General features: G+C 33.5%; 2 protein-coding genes across 2 annotated transcripts; one reads left to right on the top strand and one right to left on the bottom strand.

Annotated features, from left to right (window-relative positions):
• The first annotated feature begins 7,012 nt into the window (after positions 1 to 7,012).
• On the top strand, positions 7,013 to 8,148 carry LOC121241536 (lysine-rich arabinogalactan protein 19-like). The gene has a single exon (XM_041139334.1). It carries the CDS (start codon positions 7,332 to 7,334, stop codon positions 7,821 to 7,823), a length of 492 nt encoding a protein of 163 aa, XP_040995268.1. The 5' UTR covers positions 7,013 to 7,331; the 3' UTR covers positions 7,824 to 8,148.
• Positions 8,149 to 13,534: 5,386 nt separating this feature from the next.
• On the bottom strand, positions 13,535 to 20,818 carry LOC121241273. Its single transcript, XM_041138973.1, has 8 exons — positions 20,427 to 20,818; positions 18,661 to 19,155; positions 18,124 to 18,286; positions 17,480 to 17,774; positions 16,362 to 16,434; positions 16,194 to 16,284; positions 15,049 to 15,128; positions 13,535 to 14,028 (listed from the first exon to the last, which is right to left on the bottom strand). The coding sequence occupies exons 1-8, from the start codon at positions 20,508 to 20,510 to the stop codon at positions 13,771 to 13,773; spliced, it is 1,539 nt and encodes a 512-aa protein (XP_040994907.1). The 5' UTR covers positions 20,511 to 20,818; the 3' UTR covers positions 13,535 to 13,770.
• Between the last annotated feature and the right edge of the window lie 3,010 nt (positions 20,819 to 23,828).

The following is a 23,828-nucleotide window of genomic DNA, read 5'->3' as shown; positions in this document are numbered from 1 at the left end:
TTTAATAAAGGGTTTGTACAAACAGTTTCCATTTGGGAACTGTAAATAGAATTTCTCTAATATTATTTCTTTTCTTTTTGAGAGGTCAAAAAGAAAAACAAAAAAGAAAGAAAGATAAACGGCATTAGGTTAAATAATGGGAAGTAGTCATTGATTAATTGAAACTATTTGTTTTTTTTTTTTTTTTTTTCCTTTTGTTCATTATAGTGTGTGTTGGATCCATTTTCTAGAGGGAATGTTTTGTTAGCGAAAAAACATATTTGAAATTGAAATCGTTATTAAATCGCATTCGTCGTTCAGTGACATTGAATGATATGGGTCCGATGATGATAAAAAAGATAATTAAACGGATAAATATGCTAGAAATTCGTTATTTTCAAAGGACAGCCAGAGGAATATCATAAGAATTCTTTTACTCATTATCTCTATATCACATATTTGTTAAGAAAAGAAAATACAAAAAATAAAAAATAAAAGCAGATTTGTAATGGAGTGGTGATGAATAGAATTTTTCATGCCGTAATTCCTGACTTAACTTTGATTGAAATTATGTTATTTTACCTCCTTATCACTAATTGCATTTTGTAACTCAAATTATCAAAGGTTGCGTTTTTCAATTAGAACATAATGTTCTTTCAACTTGGATTCAACTTATTAATGTGGTGTTTCGCGGCCTGAGCAATTTCACCGTTCTCCTGGTTCACCTACAAGAATTAGAGAGATGAGGCTCGAGATGGTGAGAGTCACCTCCGATATCTAAGTCAACATTATCCTTGGTGTCTAGTTTTTTTTAAAATGTTTAGAGAGCCCGCCCTTTGCCTCAAGGGGTATATATGCCTAGTGATGGGGTCCCTAATACTTATCAGTTGTAGCGTGTTGGTATGCTGGACAAGGTTCTAGCAGTCAGTAATCTTTTGCCAAGCCGATTATGGTCGTGCTACTTTGTACCTGGATTGTATCCTCCTCCTGTCTTTTGCCAAGTGACAGGCAGACCATGCCTAATCATAGCCACCCACACGAGTCTGAGCCTCTATTGTGTTAACCCCACTAGTCATTAAATGCGGCGTGCCTGTCCTGACATGTCCTCTCTTTGCACTCCCTGCCATCAAAGCGACAATGGCCATCTTTGACTTTGCGTGAAAGGCTTGTCGGCTATTAAAGGTGCCAGGCCTTCTGGCTAGGAATCCTCATACTTTGTGCATGTAGCTTTGTCGATCCTCCTTGCACCTTCTGGACATGGCCCGCCCCTCGAGGCTGACTCATTCTATCTTTTATCTTGATTTTCTTTCATTGGGCTGTCCCAAGGCCCATCTTCGCCCTGTGGGTCAGACCCTCGTGTCTAAGCCCGCTTCAGGGAGGGGAATAACCTCTCTCACACAACTCCTCTATAAAAACGATTAGTGTTTATTGAACACGTTTAAATTTTTTAAATGGGTAGGAGAAAATTTCTTCCAAATTAGATAAAGAGGAAAACTATCCTTTTAAATACCAAAAGAAAATGGAAATAAAATTCTATCCACTTCTAATTATTATGATAGATCAAAATTGAAAATTATATTCTCAAATCAATATGTAAATCATACCTAGCAAAGTGTTTATATGATAAAATATAATTTGAAAGATAAATTTTAAAATTTAAATCTTATAATTTAAATGATGTAGAATGTTTGCCTACACTTGGATTGAAAATAGAAAAGGGGATTTGGTTTGGATTCAAACTTACGGTTGAGATTCAAACTGTTCATTGTTCGAGGTGTGACTCCTATGTGGGTCCAATTCCACACCGGACCCAAATCTCATCCGATGAACAATAGACAGGTATCACAATCTGAATAGTCAGCTAACTTTAAGGGATTGTTCGAGTTATTATTTTATTAATGGTATAAAATGTTTGGATTTAAAGATGAGTTGAGATGAATTATGAATAATAGTGAGATGAGTTATAAATAATAATAAAATTTATGAGTTAAAATTGTTAAATAATAATAAATAATAGTGAAATAAATTGAGATAATTTAAAATAAATTGAGAATACAAACGAGAACTTAATGTTATTTATCCCGACAATGCATGTGACTTCACATGTGGTTAAATAGAAAATAACAGAATATACTACATGCCGTTTGCTTCAACTAAGGTCTGACTCTACGGACCCCTCTAAAATAATATATTTTAGATAACTCTTTCAACGGTTTTCGTATTCGGTAAAAGAGAAAGAGAAATGGTATATGACATTTTGTACCGATATTTGTACCCAATTCTTATTTATTTATTTATTTATTACGTTAAGAAAGTATTTTATAATGTTTTTATGATTTTTTTACTGTAAAAAATAAAGGGATTTAAAAAGTGTTTGAAAAAAAAAATTACACCATTCGGTAAATAAATCGATAGAGTCGGTGACCCTAGCACCACTCTTCGGTAAAATAATGTATAAGAAATTATTTATACAGTTTTTAAATGTACAACTTTCGAACATTCTTTTTATATAGTATTTGTGTGTTTATTCTTTAATATTTTTGTAAGAAATACACAAATAATTTTAAAAAATGATCGGTACACCTTGCGGTATCAATCGCCTATGGATGTAGCACCGGCCTTTAAAAAAAAATGGGTGAATTTAAAATCTATATGAAAAATTTATTTTTTTTTAATAGTAGTCTCTACTATTCTTCTAATAAAATATGCGAGATTTGTATACCCTAAAACTATATCTAATATTACTCGTGAGAAAAATGCTTGATAAGACATGTTTGGTCTAAATATAAATTTATAAATTGATACGACTTGATATGAAACTAAATTGTAAAATTCTTTTTTATTGTACAAAATAAATCTAGTGTTTAGCACCTAGTCTTATTAGTCTACAAATTTATTTTCGTTAAATTTACTTTTATAACTCTATATAAATGTAACACTTCTCATTTCGCCTCGTTTGGGAAGTTAGATGAGATGAATATTTTGTTAATAGTAATAAGATAATTTGTGAATAGTAGTGAGATAATTTGAGTTAAATATGAATTTTTTTTTTTAATTTTGAGAAATGAGATAAAAAATTGAATAAAAAATATTATAAAATTAAAATATTATTATAATATAGTTTTATAATATTATTTTTGTTTGGAGATTTGAAAATGTTGAATTATTTTTTATTTTTATTTTTTTAAAAGTTTAAAAAAGTTATAATGACTAGTTGAAAATATTTGTATTTGAATTATATTTAAGAAATAGATTAGATCAGATGATATGATATGAGAATTTTAGGATGAGATCTATTTCCAAACAAGCTAGGTGACCCTTGAGAGAGTCTTTGATGGTTCAACTTGAGAGTATTTTGCCTTCAAATTGACCTGGAACAGGCATTCAACTAGAGCAACACCATCTCTTTGGAAATAAATAATATTTGTAGTTATAGAGTGCGCAGTCACAGCATATTCTTTTTTAACAATGTGAATAAATATGAAATTTACATTAAAAAAATTAATTTTTTAATAATAAACTTTACTTTTTTTTCAAAATGAGTGTGCAATGATTATACAATCCATGAATATATCTAGTACTATTCAATCCCGTATAATGTTTTTAAGAAATAACACATTGTGTTAAAAAAAGAGATCTTTGAGATTTGTCCACTTCGTTATTAATTCTGTCCATTTGATCTAACAAAATGCGTAAAATTATTTTCTGTTTATTTAAAAAATAATTAAATTAAAAAAATATTTTATTAGAAAAATAAAATAGAAATAAAAAAAAAAAGGAAAAAATCAAAAACAAAGGCCGCTCCCAACTTGCCACCATGGTCGCCCAAATCTAGAGGCTACCATGAAGTGGCTAGGGCCACCTTGAAACCGCGAGACTCAGGCTACATTTAGATAGTGAGTATATCTGAGAAGTGTTGAGAATGCTTGTGAATAGTAGTGAAAAAGTAGTAAAAAAATAATAATAGAATAATGAATAGTAAGTAAAAAGTAATGAATAGTAAAAAAGTAGGTGAAAAGTAATAATAAAGTAAAGAATAATAATGAGAGTACTTGAGGTACTCTTAGTACCCAAACGTAGCTTGTTACGTCTCACCCACCACATGGGAGCTGAATCCAATGGCCGTGAAGGCCACTTAGTGGATGAACTAGGTGGATTCGGTCGCCATGTTGTGGCCTAATATGGGTGATCTTGTGGGTGGCTGAATATGAAATTAGAAATGGAAAATGGCAATCTTATGTTTGTTTGTCATAGTGCAATATATTATTCCTAAAGAAAAGAATAATGTTACAGTGTGGTTTGGATTGAGAAGTGAGATGATTTCATCTCATCTCACTTTGCATAGAGAAATCAATTCTTATCCAAACGGTCATTGCATGTTGATTTGAAAATAGTTTTTGATGTCTTTGCAAGACAACAAAGTTTCACATAGTAGCTTTTCATAAGGCTAACGGAAAAAGAGAAAAACGTTCAGTTTTTCTTTCAAATTAGCAATACAACAAAAACACAGCTCATGCCTTCAATTTTTCTAATAAATAAATATATTTATAAATAAATAAATAAATCATTACAAATACTATGCAATCATTTGTGGGACCTACATCTATCTCCTATCCAACAACTTAAAACCATCACATCTCACTTCCAATCCAAACATACAAAATTTTTAAAAACCATCTCAACTCATCTTAACTCACAAATCTCACTACTATTCACAAACTATCTCAAATCTAATGTAGGTCTAGAATATACTAGAGCTGGGCGGCTCAGGCAACCCCGCCCACGTATGGGGCGGGGCTTAAGACCTCGTTTGTTTTCAGAAATGAGTTGAGATTAAAGTTAAAAAGTTGAATAAAATATTGTTAGAATATATTTTTTAATATTATTTTTTTTATTTGAAAAAATTGAATTGTTTATTTATTTTGTGTAGAAATTTGAAAAAGTTGTAATGATGAAATGAAAGGTTTTTAAAATTTTCAAAGTTTTGGATTTTAGTCTTGAAAACAAACCAGGCTAACCCTAAATTCCCCTCCCAGCCCCCCCTCTCGGTGCGCAAACTCTCTTATCTTCCCTCCCCCCTCTCTCTCTCTATCTCTCTCTCTCTCTCTATGCCGCTACCCTCTCTCCCTCTCGCAGTCACCATCCTCTACTACTCATCATCCTCTTTGGTTCCTCCTCTTCTTCGAGTTTGTGAGTTTGTTTTTTATTAGTTTAGGTGTTTTTTTGTTTCTAATTCGAATCATTAATGTGTATTGTGTTGTGAATTTGATTTATATTTTATTTATTGTTATGGATTTTTTGTATGATTTTGTATTTAGTTGTGTTTTCTCTTTTGTTTATTTTGTTTATTTATTTTTTTTTAAATTCTGGTTGTGGGATTGTGTGGCAGCTGGTCGGTCCTCCCCTGCACTCTAACACAAGAACGAGGGGCCCCACCCTCAAGATATGGTGGCAGATTTCGAGAGCAGGTTGAGAGAAGGAAGCAACCCCTTCCTGAATGGTGCAAGTAGCACCCCTAGAACATACAAGTCCAATGTGCACCTTTTGAAAAAAATATAATCCATATAAAAAGTGAGTTTTCACATGTAAGTCCTAAATTTGATCCACTTTTTTTTTTTTTTTTAATAGACAATGGAGGACTCGCACATTCTATAAATTTATACAAATCATTTTGAAAAAAATAATTTATACATAGTCGAATTTCAAAAACCCATTGAGTTATAGACTAATTTTCTCTTTTTATCTATCTTTAAAACTTAGGACTTGAAGTTGCAAAATATATATTTTTTAAGACAATTTATTTAGAAGCCCTATTTTTAAGGGACTTGCTAGGTACAAGTGGTTTGATGTACCAAATCGCGTACCAACACTTGCATAGCTTTTTTTTATTACAAAAATAAATAAAAGAAAAAAAATTTTGAGAGAAAAATAAGGTCATTTGTCTCACGAAAATTATTTTTTTTTCAATTAGTATTGTTTCATTAAACAAATGACTTACATTTAATATTGATGCGCAATTTGTTACGCGAAATCACTTGCAAAAAGACTTTTTCTACTTTTAGTGCACCCAACATTCTGAGAGTTTTTTCAACTATACAGAAGTTAGTGTGTTTGCATTCCACTTATAATGAGACTCATTATAACTTTTTAAAAAAATCAAAATACAAATAATTTTTTTATATTTTGATGTTGAACTGAGTTGAGTTAAGATAATAAAATATTATTATAATATTATTTTTTAAAATTATTATTATTTTAAGATTTAAAAAAATTAAATTATTTATTATATTTTGTATTAAAATTTAAAAAAATTATAATGATGAGTTGAAATAAGTTTGAGATCCAATCTCACATTTGTCGTGGATGTATAAAGTCTACATCAGCGGTATGCTTTTTAAAAACCTACTAATAGTTTATAATTATAAATAGATTTTATGTAATAATTATAAAAACATTATTGAACACGGTTACAATTTAGGAAATGTTAAACCTACTACTAGTTTATAATTTTTTTTTTTGGTAAATACTAGTTTATAATTATTTTATAACTCTATTTAAAATGAAGGAAAATTACGTAGAATTTAAAATATTTTTTTAATGAAATGAGACAATTATATTAATTGATTTGAAGTGAATAATAAAAGAATTATAAATATATCGTTATTAAAAAAACAATTCTCATTAATTACTATTCATCATCTCACACTCCACTCCTAAATATCCACGTATGAAAAAAAAAAATTAATATCATTTGTAGAGTTTGATGGGAACAATGTGTGATTTGTAGCAAAACTCATCCCATCTCTCCCTCTTCTTTTATCCTTGTATATACGGTTATCAGTAACCAGACACATCTTATTAGGACTCTACAACATGTTATTATTTAAAGAGTAATACTATAGAGAAATTATTATAATAGTATATACTTTACACTTACTACATGACTATTTTTAATTTTTTAATTTTTTATTTTAGACTTAAGAAATATATGATCTAGATGATACCACATCATATGTACAAAATGATTACTCCCAACAATAACTTCTATTAAATCCCAAAATATTTTTGTTCTCTTCAAATCTACCATTCCCAATTTTCTCTCCCACACGCTTCCACTCTCCTCGCCGGATTTCCCTCCATGCATACCTTTCCGTTCCCTTCAATCTAGCTCCTTTGCTTTACTCTCCTCCCGAGAGCATTCCTCTCAAACCTCTCGCCTAGCTCTTGCTTTCCTCAGATCTACTTCTTCACTTCAAAACTGTTTCTTGTCTCAGTCTAATTACTACCCATATTGCTTCTCAGATCCAGGATTTTGAATTCCGTTCCTTCACGTATTCACCGACGATTTTCAAATGGCGAAAGTCGCAAAATTCTGTCTCGCTCTGCTTCTGCCGTTTTCCTTGTTGTGTTTCTCCGTATATGGACAATCCCCGGAGAGTTCACCCAGTCCGGCGCCCGAACTTGGTGCAGACGTGCCTTCACCACAGGCTCCGGCGCCAAGCGTCGTCTCTCCGGCGAATCCACCGTCGACTTGGTCTCCCCCGGCACCTTCTCCGGTAGATCCCGCTCCAGCATCCTCTCCTACACCGTCACAATCCAAATCTCCTGCACCGACGCCGTCACCATCCAATGCTGATGTCCTCGGTCACGTCGAGGCCGCCACCGGCGAAGACGAAGCCAAAGACTCTTCCGGCGGAACGAGCAGTGGTAAGAAGGCCGGGATCGTAGTCGGAGTGGTAGTAGCGGCTGGGGTAGTCGTACTGGCTGGGTTGGTCTACAAGAAGCGCCGGGACAACATTCGGCGAAGCCAGTACGGGTACGCAGCGAGGAGAGAGATCCTGTGAAAAAGGCGCCGAAACCAAACTCGCGAGCAGCAGAGCTCAGAGGTTTCAACAATTTTTCTATAATCGTACTGCTATTGGGTTATTGTTACCATATCATTGCTTTGGTACTTTGGTAGTTTAATCGAATACTTTGGGTAGAATTAGTTTTTGGGGGGACTGTGATTTAGCGTCTTGGTTACTGGGATACTGATTCTTCATTCTTTGTTGGGTTGGATATTGGATTTTCATATGCTTGCCAATAATGTCTTTTTACTGATAATGAATCTCAGAATTTTTAAAAATATATATGGAATAAAAATAAAATCTGCTCTGCCTTTTTCCCTTATTTGCATTTTGCCCATTATATATAATTTTAAAAAATGATATCTATACTTATAATTTTACTCACATATTTATATTGAAATGAATTGCCATTCAATACAAATAATATTGCTCATAAAATTGTGCGGAGTTGTAGATAGCAGGACGCCAGCATACAACAATTTAGTTCCAACGAAAACTGGATTTAAGCCAATTCCAGTTTTCTATATTTGAATTCAGCCTACTCAATAACGAATTAGAGCATTTGGGTTTTGGTTTTGTTTGCCGCCATGTTATCTAGACTTCTTTGAGAAGATGGATTGGCTTCTATGTTTTGGGATTGCTGAGGGCATTGATGAGGAATTGCCTTCACTTGGGATTGTTGGGCCACCACAGTTAATGTGCATGCACATGACCCCTTGTATGGTAGCACCAATTTTTCATTTTAGGCTCTAGAATGCTTTTTTTTTTTTTTTTTGAGCAGGGGTATCGAACTCCATACCTACATTTTGGAGGCTGGAAGTCATGCCAACAGGCCAGGCTTTTAACCCTTCTGGCTATATAGGCTCTAGAATGTTGGCATTATAGAATAATATTACTTATGTAGTACACTTTTATCTCATTCCGATCTTTCTGTCTTGACGGGTTACAATAGGACCACATCAACACAGCATGATGAAAGTAAGACTGGATGTAACCATATAACACGATTCTTGATGTTATAAGTTTTACTACACTTCTTTCATTAATGAAAAATATTTTAGCTATAAATGGATTACACAAAAATAATCTCATAAACTGACGTGGTTTGATGTGATTCGTCAAATTATAAAATTATTTTTATTGTAAAATAGATCTACCAAATTAAATGAAGTTACGTCTATTTGTGAGATTGTTTTTGTATAATTCACGTAATTGCGTCATCATACATCAACTTTTGATTTTGTTTTATTTCTAAAAAAAAAAAAAAAAAGAGTTGGGTTGTCCTGTGGCCGTTTCGTTCCTACCCCACAATTCGAAGAAAGAAATGAGCCCCACCTTCACATGTGAGGCATACAAATGAAGTCATCTGTTTTTTTATGGAAGCCAACCCCATGCAAAACTTGTGTGTACAACTCGCGACAGTTTTCTTCTATTCAAGGTTGATCAAGATGTGACAGAAGTTAAAGTAAGTTAACATGTCAATATGAAATTAGACACATTAGCTTCTTATGAAGCACTATAACAATTTATATACTATATGGAGTAACTATTAGATAATCTCAAAGTAGATATGGCATTTCAATTACATCACAAGACATCGTGTCATTAAAAATATATATTAAGTTATTAATATAAACAATTTTATTTACATGACATTATATAATAAAATGAAATTACCATGCCATGTATATTTTGAGAGTAATAATTTTTCTTTGTATGTGCAATATATGATATCTTTTTTAATCTTTTTAACCCCTCAAAGCCTTCAATGGAAAATGAAGGCTTTAATAACTAAGAGTAATACTAAATATAGTGAGATGTGCTAGCCTTGCGTATTGGGTTGTATATAAACTATAAACAATATTGATCGACAAGCCACTATTACGATCTATTATTAAACGATACAACTCATACAAAACACGACTCAATTCGTATAAATGCGTATAAACTCAAACTCAAATAACCTTTTTTTTTAGAGTATTATCTCTATATGTATAATGGGTATATTTAAAATATTCAAAGGGATTAGACCAAATTGTATTTCTAATACTAAACATGTTACTTGAATCATTAGCAATCTAATTATATATATATATATATATATATATATAATACAAAATAAATACTTTATTTGATCTAAATGAAGCAGCTAATGAATAAGTTCAAACTTACTTGAATATTACATGAGCTGCTTGTGAACATAAAATATAATCCAACCCAATCAAAAGCTCGAACTCGACTCTTGTTTGAATAAAAATTAAACGAATGAGGCTCGATCACCCACTACTTGTTCGAGTCCAACTCGTTTACTCGCGTACTCAATTTGATTAAAAAAAAAAAAGTATTCATGTTAAAAATTAATTTTTTCATATTAATTCCAAATTTACTCATTTTTTTTAAGAAGAAAAGGCAAGGTTTGCACGCCCTAGAATTTTTCAATAATTAATAATATGATTGCATATAGGAATGTGATACAACTGATACTGATGACACATGACCAGACGACTTTACCAAAAGTACAAGAAAATGTCAAGTTTCGTAAAATAAATACATATGTTTCGATTATAATGATGAACAAGACAAGATAATATTAAGAAAATAATGACAATAATACTGATGTTGTGTATTAGAGTGATGAGCTTAATAAGCAAGATCAAAATTGCTTTAACGTGTTAGAAATAACCATCTCCTTGCTTTATCTAGATCATCAAATTCTTAAATGGATATACATGTGAGATTTTTAAATGGATTTGAGGATGTTTCCACTAACTCAGTTTAGAGGAAAACCCTAAAGAAGCAATGTTGGTAGGTCGGTTGGTTTTAAGCTGTAACGTTTCTCTCAGATTAGGTTCCTGGTCCCCATATCCCCCCATATTCCACCTAATGAAATTTACAGCAGCTCCCCAGAATTTAAGATTTTCCAGACATCCGAAACATGGAACAGAAATTTGGGTGGGATCTACCTAATAATTATGGCCTCTACCAATAATGGGTCCCTTTAATTGTTTGTTCTGTCTTATTCTGCAACAACTCAAGATCCCTTCTGGACCATTTTGCACATGCTGCTAGTAGATTGATTCCAAGTGGGTTTTTTTTTTTTTTTTTGGGTGGGGGCTTGATTTAGATTTAGACTTATTCTGCAACAACTCAAGATCCCTTCTGGACCATTTTGCACATGCTGCTAGTAGATTGATTCCAAGTGGGTTTTTTTTTTTTTTTGGGTGGGGGCTTGATTTAGATTTAGACCTCTTCTAACATTCAAATACTCAATTCTCAAATCATTAAACTCAACTCAACTCAAAACATTTTTACAGGTGTAACCCACAATATTTTTTAACTCAGCACTGCTTTACACGCAGGATCCACAACAGTTTTTAAATTTTTATAAATATATTTAAACTCATCTTAGATGAGTCCCACATAATTCACTCTACCATTTCAACTCACTATTATTTATAGAGAACTCAACTTAGTTTAACATCTAAACGCAGCCTTAAATGGTCTACTTGGACCCAGATGTAAGGTTTCTCCTGGAATTTCTGTTGATTTTAAGGGCCAGGATCTAATTTGCATATAGTGAAAATTGATATTCTTTCTTGTTAGCATTGCAACTAAACATATGGTCAGATTCTGAACTTGTCAATTTACCTAAAATTAGTTGGTATTAAGAAGTGGTCGAAGAGAGCGATATTGCGGTTACACCTTCAACTGAAAGTGCCTGTGCTACTGTTCTTACTCTTCTGCAGGTGGGTCCACTGACACAGCGGCCAATGTCATTTATAAGCTGGTTCAAGGCATCAGTTGCATGCTCCATCGCAATTCCGCGCCTCACCACCGTCTGAAAACAATCCCACTGTTGTCAAGTTCACCCATTTGTTGTGATTGCAAAACCACAATCATCATGAAAACAAAGGCCTTAAAAACTGCGACTGTTAAAACTGTCCTACCACTCAAAAAATATGATGAGTAGCAAAGTTCCCACGAGTTACATGATCATGAAATCGTGAGTTGTTGGGAGAAGCCCACGACATTCACGAGATCTTGTTTTGCCAAACAAAAACCATGTAACTTCCCATGACAGGCAATCGGCAACGACTTTGACAGTTTGACCACTCTTCTTCTTTAAGAAAATCCAAACACTAACGCAATATGCCAATATGAAATTAGGAAAATGATAAATATATAACAATTTTTATAATTATATTTTAAATTAGGAGTATTTTTGTGAAATGAGTTATAAAACTAACATCATTTTTATATAAATAAAAAATTCTATTTATAAATCGGTGTGGATAGTAGGCATTTTTTTTTTAATCAAGAACCATCAATAAATTTTATTGCAATACTAAAATCTCTGTCATTAGAATATTTATTCGTAAGAACAGTATTCATAATATGTATAGGTCATTCTTCTAACCATATCCTTTCCTCAGCTTGCACTAATGCCATTTTTGCAAGTAAATGAGCTGCTACAGCCTTAAATTGAAAGTCACTTTCCAGCCAAATCTTCCATTCAACATACTTCTAACATCATATACAAGTGAGCCATACTCTGTGCTAATTTCTTCATTGTTGTTTGTGGCCTTTACAATCACCTGTGAATCCCTTCAAAACATACCTCCAATCTGGACATGGCAAAAGTCTTTATAGGGCGAGTTGGAATCTCTCTCCAATCTGGGAGAGGCTTGAGATGAATAAGGATTGAATTGTCATGGTATGAGACCCGAAATGGGAATGAAAGCAAAGTGAATGAAATGCACCATCAAACAAAAAATTGCAGGCTTTATTTGTATGGCAACCTGCAGGAATCTCTGAAATAAGAGATTCTGAACTCCTCATTATGGAATAGAAATTTATGTCCAAAGCCATAACAAGGTCTTAAGATTTTAAACATATAGGTGATATGTAAATCTGAAATATCACAAACAATGATCTTCCAAGCTTTCAGAACTTCAATGGCCTCATCCTCAGCATACTCTTCCGAGCCATTTTATTGGAAAAAAAAAAAAACCCCTCTCGATATATCTCCTACCAAGGTCTAAAAATGGTACAAAACCCAAGCTTGGGCATTACCCGGAAAACGCCAAGTTCGTTCGATATTGATTCCTTTTTTAGTCTAGTTTTTTCTTGGGAAACAATAAGAGTAGTAACAAACAGAGGAGCAATGAGAAGAGGCAGCGCACTCTGTTGTTGCTATAATTTCTTGTTGAATTGAGAAGGGGGGTTGTCCCCGATAATGGGCCCGACCGAGCAAGCCCAACCCACAGGGTACAGGTGGGCCTAAGAACAGCCCGGCAAAGCAAAGTCTGTATGAGGATGGGATGACCTGGGCCGAGCCTAGAGGGACAAAGGCCCACGGAGCCCACAAGGAGGAGCAGTCGGCGTAAAGCATGGGATCAATCCAAAATGGTAGAGTTGCTCAGGCTGCGAAACACGACATCAACAGAAACATTCATCCTATTCCAATGGAACATCACGGAATACCCTACTTCTATTCTCTGCATTGCAATGACCGTTTGTTAACGAATATACGGTCCACAGCATGGCAAGAAAGTTCAGATTCAGAAGTATAAAACCCTATGAGAAATGAGATGTTTCTGCCAGCTGTAAGTCTCCCTGGGAGACCACAAAGTCGAGAAAACCTGTGCTATTGCTATAAATCATATCCCCAAACACAAAATCTCGAGATACAGACACTAAAAAAGTCCGAAATCTGCAAATGTATGTGTGGTGTATATATATATTGCAACAGAATAATGCATCCTGCATTAATTCTACTACCATCAGAAGCCTGTACAAACAAGTCTGTGTGATAAACATGTAAAAATACATATATGGTGGCCTTAGCGAAGTACTATAAAAGACATCACGTTCCTCTTTCTCAGGTGCAACAAAATTAGCTATCTAACCAAAACAATGTGATATTAACCAATGGGATACCATTTCAACCCCCGCTAAATGCATCTCGATTTTCCACTTCAGATTGGTGGTGGTGTTCGGGAGGGCGCATCTGTGGTGAATTTAGAGATCTAGGAAATCGACGAGGTTGAGTCATCACTTGTGAACCATGATGCTGCTCAGACCGAGCCTGCCACCTTCTTCTCCATCTCAAAAATTCGACAAGAATAGAACTTCCACTCATTGAAACACCGAGCCCAGCAAATGTTGCCAGCAGAATGGACAGAACTGCTTGCAATTGAACCTGCAGTCCACAAATAAATGCAAGCATTGATACAAATTTCTATTAGTTTAGTGTTACTTAGATGGTCTTTCTTTCAGGTCTTCAAATCGTAACTTCAGCATCCCATAATATAAATAGTGCCACATGAAAGTGAAGAGGGTTGCTACAGTTATTTCAATTAGGAAAACAGGGCTGGGAAAATTACATTTTACTGCTTCAAGCTATCCCTCCTTTTGCAATGAACACAAAAATACCAAATTTATCATTTTGCCCCCAACTACCACCAATTTTGAAAATTATCACCTAATTTATAATTCAACCGTTAAGATCGTACCATGTTACCTACTTTTGTCCATCATAGTGGTCAAATCAAAATGACAAAGTGAATTGCAAATTGTGTTTTAAAGTGGGCGCTAAACGAAGACTCTGGTCATTTAGTAGTCAAATTGCAAAAGGGATGATAGTTTGAGGGGTAAGGTAAAATTTTCCAAAGATATATAATCTAATGTATGTAGCATCCATTTTTTCTACTTGGTATTAGCTTGAATGGGGTCTGAAGATGCACAAACCAAAACAGATTCATGGCCAATGAATAGGGCTTCTTGATAGATGCTATTAACTGATTTATACTGATGTAATGAGCAAAAAGAGAAAAATGCTCATCTGGGTCATGTATGATTTCTATTGAGTTCTTTCCCTGTATCAAATTAGAATGATCTCACTCTAACCTTTGAGAATGCATATACTCATTTTTATGAATGGAACTTTGGTCATGATCCCAAGATCAGTAGCATATCCAGATTTAGGCAGGAAAATACTATTATTTTTTTGTAATGTTTAATCATTATTTTTTAAAAGTCCTTTTTATAGTGTTTAAACATGGTACATGAACCAGAAGGTCCAAAGGGAGATGGGGTCAAATCTGCCCTGCTCTTGATTATACCAAATACCCGTACTAAATTTCTAAGATAAGTTGAGCTTTATTGTAGTTTCAGCAGAGCTAAGCAAGCAACCAAAAATATAAAGTAGAGAGGCTCTTACCAAGGAGTAAAATATATGCGCAAAGAGAACTAACAGAGCAAACTGGATTGACGCAAAAACCCAAACAAATCTTCTCTCCACTGTATACAAAGGTTCAAAAGGTGTGGGTCAGCAAAATTGTGGGAAAAATACTTATTTACGATATTTTATTGAACCAACATTTACTAGGACATTTTAAGCTTTCCAAGCTTTGATGTTTGGTAGTGTGTCTGTGAATGATTAACCTAGTTTCTAAATGTAGTCCACTTGTCCACATATCCAATTTGCAGTAAGTACTTCCTATGATTTTTTTTTTATGAATAAAAATAACAGTAAATGGTTCCTATGACAATACCCTTATGACAGATTTATACATCTTTACATTATTTCTCAAGTATGTTTGCCAACATGCCCAGCGCCAGAGCCATGATCTTGCTTCACTTGGTGTAAAATCAAACTAAAATAACTAAGAGAAGATAAATTGGTATGATATTTCATTTTGAAACATTTCTCAGTCTGAAAGAAATCAGTTTGATTGTCTTTTATGAGTTTTCTTTAAAATATAAAAGCAAAAAATAAATACTTGTGAGAATGGTAAAAAAAAGTTTGATTGTTACTGGGTTCCCGGAACAAAGTCTCCACTAATCCCGGGGGTGCACAGGTCCTCGGCGAGGAGTTTCCCACTAGTGCACCTTCGGTAATTCAAGGGGGTGAGAATGGTAAAAAATAATCGAAGGTAATTTAAATTGAAACATGACACATGACTGGAGTCATGAATAGTTCACCTCTTTTAATTTTATCACGCTGTCAATAGTTTGCATTGGTTACCATTTAGATTGTTTTAAAAGTTTTTGAACTTTTGTTAGGTTTAGATTAGAATCACATGTAGACAGGCTGGGTCTTTTATTTATTAGTTTTTTAACTTTTTTGCAATTTTACCTCTTGTTGTTTGTTTTAGTTTTTCAATAGTTTGTATTGTGTTTTCTTTAAAATGGAGAATGACTGTATTTTTTTCTTTAAATGACAGACACCACCACATTCTTTCACCACCTAATTTATTTCTTGGTCTAACTATTAAATGTTTTCAAAAGTGATCCTATGATTTTTTTTAATGGGTTTGACTATAAAAAAATTCCCAAATTTCTACAACTGTACACTGAACATACCCATGGTTGAGGAAATCATAGATGAGAGTAGACCAAGCACACAAGAAAATGGAAGAGATATAGCAATTGCACTAGTACCCATTTTCCCAACCTGCACACAAATAAATATATCATCAAGGACATTTAACTGTTGTTTGACAGATCTGGATGTGGAATGGCTAATCTTACCAGTAGCTGTTCAAGAAAACAAAAGTAGGCAAGCATGCTGATAATGACGAGCACTGGAACCTCCTGCCAAACCCTAAATGAATTTAAACTGATAAAATTTAGTGCATGACCATTTTCATCATAAATCTTATAATAAAACAAGATAAACTGGGATGTAACATGAGGAACACTTCAATTCAAACACATACATGATATTCTTTCTCGGTAAGCACTATAAATGACTTTCCTCAAAGATACAATACACTTGAGCATTAAGAAAAGTATTTATGGAAATAAAGGGTGGGGGAGGTGTGATAGATGACACTTTCTGATCTTGACCAAATCAGAAAACTTTAGTGGAAAAGAGGCTTGAATTGCTCAAGCATCAATAGGTTTTTAGCCAAAAGTTATACCTTGAGATAAAAAAATCTCAAGTCAGCATGCGTAAGTTTGGTTCTAATGATTGTGGGGAAAAATGAAAAATTCTGCACTTATTGTAAATTTGTAACAAAATTATGTGGTTGCCCCCCCTTGTCTAGATATCAATTCTGATGGCACTGAAGTAGATGTGGCAGCCACAATAGAAGGTGAGGCAAATTCTAGTTATTTTAGAGAAGATAGGGAGGGGGAATGGTTGGTCAGGCCAAACGGTAACCAAAGCCTGCAGCAGAGAAAGGGTGAACTCAATTAGGGACCAGTATGGTGGTAAGAGAATACTATAAGAACTACCTCAACCGTGGCATATACTGATATCGAGTGGTAAAATGCTTGTAACACTGACTAAAATCAGTGTGTACAATAACAGTGCAGCATTACTTTGCTCAATTAAAATGTCCTATAAAAACAAATGTGTCTTATAAAAGCATTGTTTGAAGGTCATCATGCAGGACATCATCTCCACCTTTGTAATTGAGGTGGCAAAGCAAACTAAATCCAGGCAATCCTTCAAGAGAGAAAGTTTAGCACTATTTTGAGATGAAATTTTGGGCACGTTTGGTGAGTGAAGGAAACAGTCCTGGGACTTTTTGATACTCATAAGTGATTAACACTTGGATACCACCTCAGATTTCAGAACAAGATGAGGCTGATTGGCTGTAATAAGATTTGACATTCTCATACATTCAAGTATGTTCACTTGCCTGTATCCATCAACATCTGCCAGGGCTCTATTTGCTCCAGTATTTCGGCTTCGAATACTTTGAATGCGTAACAGAGTGACAGGTAAATTCTTAACCTCTTGCTTGCACACATCACATGTCTTGTTGCCCTTGATGCTGAACCATTTTATTGCACATTCTTGGTGAGCCAGAGCAAGTTCACCTTTGCAGCTGCATTCCATCTTCAGAGTCTCACCGCCTTCACAAAGTTCAATCAGACAAATTCTACAAACAGCCTCTTCTTCAGGTATGTCTTCACCACCATCATCATTCTTATCTGAACCATGAGATTATAATAAGACAGCAGGCTGATAACCACAATTGATAGACATTTGAAATACAGATAATAAGAAATTCAGTTCAGAAGCCATTGAAAAAAAGAAAGAATATATCCATACACCTCTTGTGAATTGGCAAAATTATTAGATATAGACCATGCACTGCAACTTCTACTGACATTTAATAAATAAAAAATAATAAGGCCTTGTTTCTGAGAACTTGCCCCAGTTTGACCTCTCAATTGACTGTCAAACCCATAACAAAGATATAAAATGTACAATCCAATCAGTTTGGATATTCATGAACGTGTATGCAAGTGCATAAAGAAACTAAGACAACGAAATTACCAGCTTCCCTGATTGGAGAAGTATTTGATGCTGCATCAACTTCCTTCACTCGAGGTGTAGAAGGAATTACACGAAAAAATGAATCCAGCCTCCTTATTTTTCTTTCTTTGTTGTTGATAGGGACTGAAAGAGAGCGAGACATCTGCAGCTGGGCTCCTTTTCTCTGCAAATGGAAAATCACAATGGAAGTAAGAAATGTTCGGATCCTCGTATTGTTCTGACTGTGATATTAAGGCTTCCCACAAGTTAAAAACCATAAAAGATGTAGGAAATTGAAGGAAAGTGCACTCAACATTAGTACTGGGAACTTCTGATGTCCCTGACTAATTTTTCTGAAGCCTACTCGGTAATATGCTATGCATTAGAAATATTTTACTTTAAATTATTTCCCTTGCCCCTAAGCATCACAAATGAAGAACTTAACAGCAATAAGTCCAGAGAAGCTCTACCCCTTATGCTTACGACCTTGTGTTGTTTTATAGAAGACGAGGTTAATAAACTAGGTTACATTCTTATACACTAATCACGAAAACTTACCCATGAATTGTGAGATCCACTTGTGCTCCCAGAATGTGCAGATTCTGGGTTTGAATGTGCAATTGGAGTTACAGGAAGTGATGATGTTCTTTTCACCCTAGGAGTGAATATCTTTGTAAGTGAATATGAACTTGAGATTGAAGGCTTTTCTTGTGCCTCTGTTGATGAAGCTTCAGAAGCTAGATTGGTGACCTTCTCAATATCTGAGGAAGTTCGATAGATGAAGCTTAATTTTGGTAAAAGACTTCTTATGGATGATCTGCCTCTAGCTGAGGAGGGCCCGGGAGACCCAGTAATTCTTTCATCAATAGAACCATGTGATAGGAGAAAATTTACTTTCTTAGGAGTGGGAGTTGGTGTTGAGGGCATCTTTATACTAACAAAATCCTGAGAGGACTCTCCTGCTGTTCTGGAGGGTATCTCTAGGAAGAGATTTTTCCGTTTCCAGGGATGACTGTTTGGAGTATCTTTAGCTACTCCCATCGAGTCTTCCACCTGAAATGGGACAAGAAGAGTTTGGCAAATATTTAGAACAAGCTCAATCAGTAGTTTCTTGCTTTTAACATCCTAGCTAAGAAGCAAAAAATTATGGGCATACTTATGATTTTTTTATCAGAATGCACATACTTCAGATTTTAAAGTGTATTGTTCATGCAACTCTCCCTCTACATATTGATTTCAATCAACACACTTTGAAATCCTTAAAAGAAGTGGTGTTCATATTTCTAAGGAAAAGATATCTGAACAATCCGTCATCCTGTACCAGAGAATGCACTCTTTTATCATCAGAAATAGCAATGCAATAATTGCATGATATAGCCTTGTTCCGGTAAATCTTATATGGTCAATGGCACGATAACTCCTCTCATTATTACTTATCACAAAAATACATCTTCTCATCATTTAACTCACCTAACCTAATCATCTTGGCTAGGCAGAAACCACAAAAACATCAACGGATCCGTGGAATTAGTATAAAAGAGAATTTTCATAATAAATTCATAAGATATATTAATATGGAGGTTTTACTTGTAGGTAAAGGTCAAGAAGCTCTTCTTTCAAACTAACTTCCGAACGCTATATAGCATTCCTATCTGTGATATCTTGTGTACTTGACCGAATTTCAATGTATCAGATATAAGTTTCTTCCGTTGAGAGTTGTGCCTAATCATTGCTAGGTTCTATATCCAACGCCTACTGATTTCCAATCTTGTCGCTAAACAAAAAGATAAAACTTTGTAGTCTGGACGCATATTTTAGCTCATTTCCACAAGATCATCTGGTCCATAACTTCTCACCACACAGGTGATGTGTTTTTACTTTATTGGACTGGCCAAATTGGAGCAAGACTTACATGTCTTCAACATGGGATTTGCGTAGAAAATATGTATACATACATGCATGCAGACATAGAGTATATGTATACATATACAACCAGACACCCCCTTAAGCTCACTTCCATCTCTACACTCGATCGATACTTCTACAACATATTAAAGTGAAACATATCCCATTAGCAGGAAATCTCAGACAGTTGAATTTAAGAACAAGAAAATGAATACCAAAGGGGAACAGGAAAAATATGTATAGGATCAGAACTTGGAGGTAACCGATCCGAAATCTTTAACTTGCGCACGCATCTAATGAGATTAACACTGAAATTCATACGAAAGGACCCCTTTCAAACACATAGGGATGTAATAATTCAAAGAGCTGCATATTAAAAAAACAGAAGAGCGGAAAAGGAGCAAGAAAGCACAAAGTACCTTCCGAACTGGGACAATAACCGGGCTTTCGCATTCACTCACAACATGCCCCTCAGCCACAGGCCGCTTCTCCTCGGTTCCCATTCTGTCATAACAGGACCCCACAACCGCAAAGGCCCAGCAAAGAATCTGAACTCTTCCGGTAAACACAAGCCTATCCAACGTAAACCAAGCTCTTTGAAATTCTAAACACCAGAGAGAGAGAGAGAGCGAGAGAGAAACTTGCTCCTTGGGATGCGGGGGGAAATAAAGGAGAGATTAAAGGGTGAAGAATGAAGATGCTGATCAAAAACATTTATGACGGCGAAAGGTGGTGGGATGGGAAGGATGGCCTACTACTGCCTGCCTTAATACTGCCACTCGCTCGCTCCCATCCCGCTCCCATTGCGGACTCGGTTGCATTTTGGTTGACTCACGCTAAACTCACACCCATCTTGACTGCTTTCTTTCTCTACTCCGAGATTTCGTTCCCTTTTTTGTCTCTTCCTTATCACTCGCCACAAACAAACAAGGTGCTCTCTATTCTCTCAAGTTGTGTGCAAGTTTATCCCATCTCTTTTCCTTTTGTTTTCCATTTGAAGTTATTTGGGTGTTGCTACCACAAAATAAGTTTTATAAAAAAGTGATGAATTGCCAATCGATCAAAAGTTTAAATATAAAAAGAAAAATGGTTTAGTCACAAAAGTAAATTCACAAACTGGCATCGTACGCTATATTGTAAAAATTATTTTTATTGTAAAGTAGATATAACGTTTTACATAAATTCACATCAGTATCTAAATATATATATTTTTTTAAATTTCTTTGTAGTTGTAGCATTACTAATATAATAATAACTCAAATTAATAATTATTATCGTACTCGTATCATCAATCAAGTGAAGTTTGTAAGGTTTTTATTATAAGATTTGTAAGTATTTTTCATTTCATAGAGCTCATCCTCTCTAATTTATGAAAAAGAAAACACAATTATGGACGAAACGAATCGATAAATATTATTCTTCTATTTATAAATTTTCAATCATATAGATTAATGTGACATATTTTAAGTGATTTCTCATTTAAATAATTGATATAAAAACCACTTTAAATATACAACATTAGTTGATAAGACTAAACAAGACAAATTTTTATTAAAAAGTAGCATTACTAAAAAGATATAATACATAATTTGATGTCCAATGACACATTGAACAACGCATTAAAGTCCAAAGGTATTATACTTTAATTTCTAGTTGTTGCTCAAGTTAAAGGACTTTGAGGACTTCCATCAAAAGAGAATTTGATGAATAAATTTGTGGAAGTACCATATCTTTGTTGTTGGTCGGTTGATTGTTTTTTATTAAATGATAAGAGTCACATTAAGAACCACTTATATATATAAATATGCAACCTAAGACAAGTGTAAAGGTGTCTCAAAAAAAAAAAAAAAAAAAAAAAGACAAGTGTAAAGGTGAAGATAAGGAAGATATGCTATTTTGAACCAAAAGATGAGTCCTTGAATCCACCTTCAAAATATTCCTTTTTTCTTCTTCTTCTTCTTCTTCTTTTTTTTTTTTTTTTTTTTATTATTATTTCAATTGAGCTTCATTTTCTTGGTGTAACCAAAGATCGATAGAAAATAATGAAATGAAAGATGGGAAGGAACTGAGGAGGCATTGCTAGCAATTCAAGAAACATTGGGTCTCGTTTAGATTCGGAAAGTGTTTCATTTCATCTCATATCATCTCATCATTACAACATTTTCAAATTCTCACACAAAATATAATAAACAATTCAAGTTTTTTAAATCTCAATTACAACTTTTTCAAATCTTAAAATAATAATAATAATAATATTAAAAAATAATATTCTAATAATATTTTTTTTTAACTTTCATCTTTCATTTAAAATAATCTCGTCTCATCTCTGAATCCAAACCTTTGCCTTATTAAAATAAAATATTTCGTGTGACCACATTTATGTCGTTTTTTTAGTAATGGATAGTTAAACACTTCTTGTATAACTAGACCACCACGAAATACCATAGTTTTCGTGTATTACTAAATTACAATAACAACTACAAATTTTATTACGTGATCAATCAAAAATTAAAATAAAAAAAATTAATGTTACCAATTACATAAAATTTCTATGATTTTAAAATAAGATTTGTTGTAATTTAGCATTTCTCAAACCAATGCATTGGTGGTTGGAATAAGAGGAGTGTAGATTACCATCCCATTTGTATCATTAATTAATGAGTAATATTGGTATTTGAAGACATTTGTGCTATTCACAATTCATAGGGCATAATTTTATTTATAAGATTTAAATTTTAAAATTTATCTTTTAAATTAAATTATGTCACTTGAATGATGTATAGTTTAAAAGCTTTTAAATAGAATTATTTTTAATTAATAAAGGCAGGCTTTCACAAATAAATAATGTTTTTCTTCATTTTAATTATTATCGTCCTTAGTAACACTTGATTATATAAAATATTTCAAATCGGTGCCGTTTTAGTGGTAAATTTCTTTGTGGTTGTAGCATTACTCATACAATAATAAATCAAATTAATAATTATTATATTGGTGGTATCATCAATCAAGTGAAGTTTGTAAGGTTTTTATTGTAAGATTTGTAAGTATTTTTCATTTCGTAGAGTTTATCCTCTCCAATTTATGAAAAATGAAACATGGTTATGGACGAAACAAATTGATAAATATTATTCTCCGATTTATAAATTTTCAATCATATAGATTAATGTGACATATTTTAAGTGATTTCTTCTTTAAATAAAAATCACTTTAAATATATAACATTAGTTGATACGACTAAACACGACAAAATTTTATTAAAAAGTAGCATTACTAAAAAGATATCATACATAATTTGATGTCCAATGACACATTGGCCAATGCAATATTAAAGTCCAAAGGTATTATACTTTAATTTCTAGTTTTTGCTCAAGTTAAAGGACTTTGAGGACTTCCATCAAAAGATAATTTGATGAATAAATTTGTGGAAGTACCATATCTTTGTTGTTGGCGGTTGATTGGTTTTTATTAAATGATAAGAGACGATGTGACATTAAGAACCACTTATATATAAATATATATAGATATAGATATAGATATATGCAACCTAAGAAAAGTGTAATGATGTCTCAAAAAAAAAAAAAGACAAGTGTAAAGGTGAAGATAAGGAAGATATGCTATTTCTTTTTTAGGAAGATATGCTATTTTGAACCAAAAGAGGAGTCTTTGAATTCACCTTCAAAATAATATTTTTTTTTCTTTATTTATTTATTTATTTTATTTAAGCTTCATTTTCTTGGTGTAACCAAAGATCGTGAAATAAAAGATTAGAAGGAACTGAGGAGGCATTGCTAGCAATTCAAGAAACATTAAACTTTCTCTTA

Source organism: Juglans microcarpa x Juglans regia, chromosome 7S (genome assembly GCF_004785595.1).
Source record: "Juglans microcarpa x Juglans regia isolate MS1-56 chromosome 7S, Jm3101_v1.0, whole genome shotgun sequence".
In the NCBI taxonomy this organism is placed as follows: Eukaryota; Viridiplantae; Streptophyta; class Magnoliopsida; order Fagales; family Juglandaceae; genus Juglans; species Juglans microcarpa x Juglans regia.
The sequence above is the reverse complement of the archived record's forward strand: the minus strand, read 5'-3'. Positions and strand labels throughout refer to the sequence as shown.